General features: G+C 46.4%; 1 protein-coding gene across 1 annotated transcript; it reads left to right on the top strand.

Moving 5' to 3' along the window:
- The first annotated feature begins 1,166 nt into the window (after window positions 1-1,166).
- On the top strand, window positions 1,167-6,357 carry OTUD1 (OTU deubiquitinase 1). The gene has a single exon (XM_062507373.1). The coding sequence runs from the start codon at window positions 3,843-3,845 to the stop codon at window positions 5,136-5,138; it is 1,296 nt and encodes a 431-aa protein (XP_062363357.1). The 5' UTR covers window positions 1,167-3,842; the 3' UTR covers window positions 5,139-6,357.
- The last annotated feature ends 226 nt before the right edge of the window (window positions 6,358-6,583 follow it).

The following is a 6,583-nucleotide window of genomic DNA, read 5'->3' as shown; positions in this document are numbered from 1 at the left end:
ACTACAAATTGAAGTTAAAATTAGTTCCACTCTCATGCATTTCATTTTACGTCAGTGAATACCACTGTTGTTCCACAGCTGTTTTTGTGATTGTGGTTTGCCTTCTAAACAATCTAAACTATCCCTGGAATGTGCAGGGTAACCAGTGATAACAGTAATGTCAAGAGAAACTTTAACCACGGGAGATGTTTATGCTTTATTACCGCAGAGCTTGTTTTGAGATCTATTCCGTAAGAGCAAAGGACTCTACATTCCCTGTAATGAGTGAATATTACTCAGGAATATTACTCTGTGGAAAACAATTAAGGGCATATCCATACTGCGTTCTCCTCACTTTCCAAACACCTCTAGTGCTTGTGAGGCCACAACCTGTAGGCAAAAGTGGACAGAAGTTAGAAATACAGGAGTATTCTGGAAGTAATCGATACATGGGTTGTGTTTTAGTTGGGTCAAAATAAAGCAAAATTTAGTTTTCCCTTGGAATTAACAACAGTTCTATATGTAGCTGAAAGAAATGTTAAAGACCAATATTCTGGAAGTAAAAGGCACTAAAGGCAGAATCATGTGGCCCTGGCTTTTATAGATACCATTGCATTAAAGGTATTCAAATATTTATTCGAAATTTCTATTTCACCAGAATTGTACTCACAGCACTTAATCATTCCAGGTCCTGCAGCTGATGGTGGCAGATGTCCCATCCATGGAAAGCATTCAAGGCCAGGCTGGATGGAGTTTTGAACAACCTAGTCTCGCAGAAGGCGACCAGGAGCTAGATGATCTTTAAGATTCCTTCCAAACCAGGTCATTTTATGATTACTTCCTGGTGTAGACCATGGTTTAGGATGTTACTGTTAAAACCTATCAGGTATCTAAGAAAATTACCTTTAGGAAGTGCAGATTCCTGGAAACTCTTGGTACGAGAGTTGAAAGCTAACCATGAGATGCTTGTGTGGCAGAGATTCCATGGGATTTTTGTCACTGGTCATCCAGAGAGACTGCATTCCCATCAGGCCAAGTACATGTGACCAACTCTGACTGCTCATTATGAAAAATGCTGGTTGCATTACACTGTCAGTACTTAATAACAGCACAGGTAAAACACACCAAGGTGAGCTTCTCTTTCCATTTATTTCACACAGGACATAATAAAGGTATCAAATGAAGCATACTATTAACATCAAGACAGTGGTTACAATGTTTGTTTTGTCTCTAAGTTACCTAGCAACAGATTTTGATTGTATTTCAATGTTATTATTAAGCTTATTATGTGCATTTTAACTGAAAATTTAGGAAAGACATTATATCTGCTTATAAGCAAAATGCGAAAAAAAGAACAATCTATCTACTACCGTTACAAAAAGCTGCTGGCATATTTAGCATGTATTTCAGGATATTCCTTGTATTTCTGTTCAGATAAACACGTTTTCTTATCCAGAATATGCTACATTAGAGCATAAGAATACTAGTACAAGGGTATTTTGGGCATACAAAAATCTGTTTCTCTCCTCAAATGAACCACCACAAACTTCAAGTTGTACCTCATTGTAACCAACAATCAGAATTAAACAGCTGCCCATCCATTAATGTACCACTGTTCCAAATAACCTATGGTTTTGGAGAGGCAGAACAGTCATTAGCAAGAGTTTCTATAATATCCTAGAAGAATGAAATTTGCAGTACTGGGTATTCAAAATGCAGCACTTGGAGGACCAAGAGGCCAGAAGTGCTCTTATTCTGCTGCATCAATTTACTGTTCTCTAAGAGAAAGAGCTGCCTCCCTCCCTCCACTCTCTGTTACCAGACTGTTGAAGACTTTAAACAACCATCCTGTACTCAGCTCGGACATTTACTAGCAGACAGAACATTCACTAAACCAAACTATAGATACCTTTTCTGAACAAAGAAAACCAAACCAAAACAAAACAAAACAAGCAAACAAACAAACAAAAAAAGACACAAAAGAACTGGTGAGCATTAAGTAATATACATCTTTATAAATGACCAAACACGCAATGAAGAGCAACTGGCATACTTTAAACCCACTTGGGAGGTGCAATTTCCAGTAGTTTTGCAGTTTTACATTAAATGTCTTATCAGTATATATACAAACACATACATGTTAACTTGGAAATAGACATAGCCAAGTTTTGACTACAAAATAAAACTAGATGGGAATCTTTCCTTTGCTCCAAGCCTCCATTTCAAGGAGGGAAGATTGCAATTTGCAATTTAATTCTATTTGATCAATATATATTCCTCTCCAAGTAATGATTAGTCCAGAAATAAAGACTCACTGACTGGGCTCACAAACTATATTTAAAACAAAGTTCTGAACATTCTGAAATACAAGAGTCACTCTGTAATTTCAGAGCAGTTGTAATATCTTATCCCACTCTAGCAGGCTGCCAGAAATGCTCCTGGATAAGGCCCATCACCGTTTGTTCTAAAGATATCAACTTTTTGGCTGGCTCTGGCAGGCAGGTGAGGACATTTGGGCTTTGATTCATATCTGATATACTTCTTACATTTCAGCCTCGAAGGCAAAAAATTTGGATATATATTTAGTCTGTAAATTTTTATTAAAAGGTTTCCAATATTGCATGCAATAAACTGCTGTGTTTTATCCAGAATAAAAAAAGGTATGTGTGAAAACTTTTCCCATAAATATCCACATTACTTTGTATGAAGGATTTGAGCACTTTTTCTCCAAAATGCAGCTGAATGAGTCATAGGTTTTCCATGTAAAGAAAATGAAATTTCATATTGTGTTACTGGTAGCCCTGGAATTAACTGCAGAGACTGAAGATAGGAAGTCTATCCTTAAACATTGATACAAAATACAACCAAGGCTTCAAAGAAACAATTATTTTTGATATTGCAGTATATTGCAAGTGATCATCTTATTCTTTTTAATTAATTTAAATGGAATGAGGAAAATAAATTTCCAGAATATCCAAACAGAGGGTTTTCTGTTTGCTTGTTTTCTGTTTGTCTGTTTGTAAAGTTCTACAATCTGCTTGGATTGCTAACACTTTCCTGAAGATACCTGAGGCTGTGGGGTGGAATCCAGAATCGTTTTTAAGTATTGCTTTGAATTTACGTATGTCAGTACCTTTTCTTCCATTTTGTTAAGGAATCACTGTCTGTGTTAACATTTGATCACAGTGCAAGCTCGTGTTTCTTGGTCAGAATTCCTGTCAGAACGTAAACAAAACGGAGCATCCAGACCGCATCATCGTCCCTGGACAAAGGCTTAGATATGACTTTATTTATACCGCAGCCAAGGCTAGAAGACATGGCTCAATTTTAAAGTGCTACAGGCACTTCAATAAACCAATTATCAATGATCTTGATGAGACTCGTATTTCAGACCGCGCGTCTCCTGTTAAAACGCGCTGGTTCATAACACACATCTTTGCATGCATGCGCTGCGTTTCCCACAGTGGGACGGCAGGTGGACAAGCAGCAGCTCGCGCCTGGGACTGCCCAACCCGAACGGATACAACGAGGGTTATCCCGCGAGCCGCGAAGCAGGAACCGCGACACCAGACGTAGGCAGGGGCAGGGGCGGTGCTCGCTGACGTCCGGACGGCCCCGCCCGCTCCGCGCTCCCGCAGCTTCCAGAAGGGCCGGAGCCCGCGGGGGGGGCCGGGCCCGTGGCGCAGTCGGAATTGCCGCGGCCGCGGGGCCCGGGCGGGGCGGGGCGGGCGGTGATGCCCTTGTTTATTTTTACCCGGGCGGTTCATCCTCCTCGGCAGCCCCAGCGCGGCCCCCGCTGCCGCTCCCCGCCCTAGCTCCGACGGCGGCGCCGCCTATAAAGCGCCGCCCGCGGGGAGCCGAGGATGCAGCTCTACAGCTCCGTGATCACCCACTACCCGGCGGGCGCGACCGCGGCAGCCGCCGCGGCCTCGCCGAGCTCCGCCGCCGTCTTCAAGGTCTCCTTATCGCCGGGACCCTCCGCCGCGGAGGCACCGAGCGCCGCCGACGTCGCGGGCCCGAACGCGGCCGCCGAGAGCTCCGGCAAGGACAGCTTCGTTCCCGCGGGGGGCAGCAGCGGCAGCGGCAGCAGCAGCGCCGCCATGCCCGCCTTCTCGTCCTGCCTGGAGGTGATGCCGAGCGGCCCCGCGGCGGGCCCGGCCGGGCGGCCGGCGAGCGGCCCGCAGTTCAGCTCCTGCGCGCAGGTCACCGTCAGCCGCCGGCGGCCGCTGGAGCGGATCGTGCCCATCCGCATCGTGCAGCGCGCCGAGGCCGCCGGAGAGCTGGTGCCGGGCTCGCCGCGCAGCCGCGCCTGGCTGGAGGGCATCCTGGAGAGCGTGCGGCAGGCCGGGGGCGACGGCGAGGCCGCCGCCGAGGAGCCCAGCAACCGCAGCCTGCGGCTCAGCGAGCACTGCCAGGCGCTGCAGGCGGCGGCCGCCGGCGCCCAGCCCGGGCTGGTTCCCGGGTGCGGCCCCGCGGAGCGGAGCGGGGGCCCCGCGCACGGCGTGGAGGAGGAGGAAGAGGCCGCGGCGGGGCCCGACGTGCGGCGGGGGCCCGGCGGCAGAGCGGAGCGCAGCGAGAAGCTGGCGCTGTACCTGGCCGAGGTGGAGAAGCAGGACAAGTACCTGCGGCAGAAGGGCCGGTTCCGCTTCCACATCATCCCCGACGGAAACTGCCTGTACCGCGCCGTCTGCAAGGCCGTGTACGGGGACCAGCGGCTGCACGGCGAGCTCCGCGAGCAGACCGTGCACTACATCGCCGACCACCTGGACCACTTCAACCCCATCATCGAGGGCGACGTGGGAGAGTTCCTCATCGGCGCCGCCCAGGACGGGGCCTGGGCCGGCTACCCGGAGCTGCTGGCCATGGGGCAGATGCTGAACGTGAACATCCACCTCACCACGGGCGGCCGGCCCGAGAGCCCCACCGTTTCCACCATGGTTCACTACCTGGGGCCCGAGGACCCGACGCGGCCCAGTATCTGGCTGAGCTGGCTTAGCAATGGGCACTACGATGCTGTGCTGGACCGCGTGTGCCCCAACCCCGAGTACGAGGCGTGGTGCAGACAGACTCAGGTACAGCGCAGGCGGGATGAGGAGCTGGCCAAGTCCATGGCAGTGTCCTTGTCCAAGATGTACATTGAGCAGAACGCCTGCTCATGAGAGGGCCTGGGCCGCAGGCTGGGAGCTTTGCTGCAGGGACTGACAGAGAGAAGGTGTGCTGGCTGTGATGGTGATGCCTTAATCCTTAATGAAGCAGCAGCACCCCAGACTGAGAAGGACTGTAGGTTGTGGGGGGATAAATACAGACGTATTTGTAATATTCTGTTGTAAAAACTTAACCTCGGGTTATTTGCAAGCAGATTTCTCTGTGTATGTTTGTCTCCCCTCCCCACTGTCTATTTTCTATAAGAATGTATTTTTTGCACACTATTTTTAAACTGTTACCTCCATCTTCTACATATTACATTAGTATCTGGCTTTCAGCTGTACAGCCAAAAACGTTTGTAAACAGTTTTTGTAAATAAGGCTTATGATGTAACAGCTATTTTTTGCTGTGTTTTTTACCCATAAACCTTATATTTTTACCGAATGAAGTTGATGTCAAACCGACCACCCCCCCCAGCTGATAAAAATATTGTGGGTATTTTCTTGCAAAATTAAAATAATGGCTTTTGTAAAAGTGCAGCAAAGCGAGGACAGACTGCTTTTCGGAACAGTTGCTTTCTCTGCCTAGAGCACGGAACAGGTCCTTTGAGCCAGTTGGAATGCAGCTACACGTGAACTGTGCAGGGAGCAATTGACTCTTCTGTTTTTAATTACTGTTTTGAGTAAACTGGCCTCTTGTTGCCTGGTTGGCTCACCCTCTGCTCCATTTATATTATTTATCTATAATAACAGAACATTAACTTGCAATAGAATGTTGTGACTAGATAATAGTCTCCTGCTTTGGCAGTAATTGCCTTGGCTGCACCTCAGTGTTTGTGTTCTTGTTTCTGGGGTTATGGTGTCTTTCGTGTAAGCCCTGCTTCTTTTTTGGCACTGATGTTTCACCAACAAGTCATTATCTGATCACAACATTTTATTCACGTGACTTTATTTTCTAATGAAGAAATCAGAAATGGTATTCTATATTATGTTTTAAAAGAAAAAAAAAAGTGCTTAAATTGAGGTTTGTATGGTTTGCTGGGTCAAACATGTAAATGTTTCCAATCTGGATTCTGTCTCTTCTACTTTCTGATTAACTTGTTAGATATATTTATTAAGTAATGCAGTTTGTACTTTTTTATTTTGTAATATATTGTGATTTTGGAATTTATACTGTATTTGTATAATAGGAATATTCACAGCTAAAATGGAATGAATAAAGAATATAATTTTACTTGTGCTCTTTTCTACCCTGTGCATTCCTGATGTGGGGAAGAATTGCAGGTCGGTTCACAGGACCCTTTATTTAGCTTCTCTGCCTTAGTCTCACCTATTAAGAGGTTGGAAGAAGGGACATAGTACTCTACAAGTGTGAACCACTCATAATTCTGGTGAAATATGTGAAAGAAATTCAAGCATTTAAAGACAATTGAATATCTAATTATTTTCTTACTGCAAGA

Source organism: Cinclus cinclus, chromosome 1, assembly GCF_963662255.1.
Source record: "Cinclus cinclus chromosome 1, bCinCin1.1, whole genome shotgun sequence".
Taxonomy (NCBI): Eukaryota; Metazoa; Chordata; class Aves; order Passeriformes; family Cinclidae; genus Cinclus; species Cinclus cinclus.
The sequence above is the reverse complement of the archived record's forward strand: the minus strand, read 5'-3'. Positions and strand labels throughout refer to the sequence as shown.

Excerpts from the sequence above, each read along its gene's own strand:
- OTUD1 (XM_062507373.1), top strand. The coding sequence starts at position 3,843 with ATGCAGCTCTACAGCTCCGTGATCACCCACTACCCGGCGGGCGCGACC.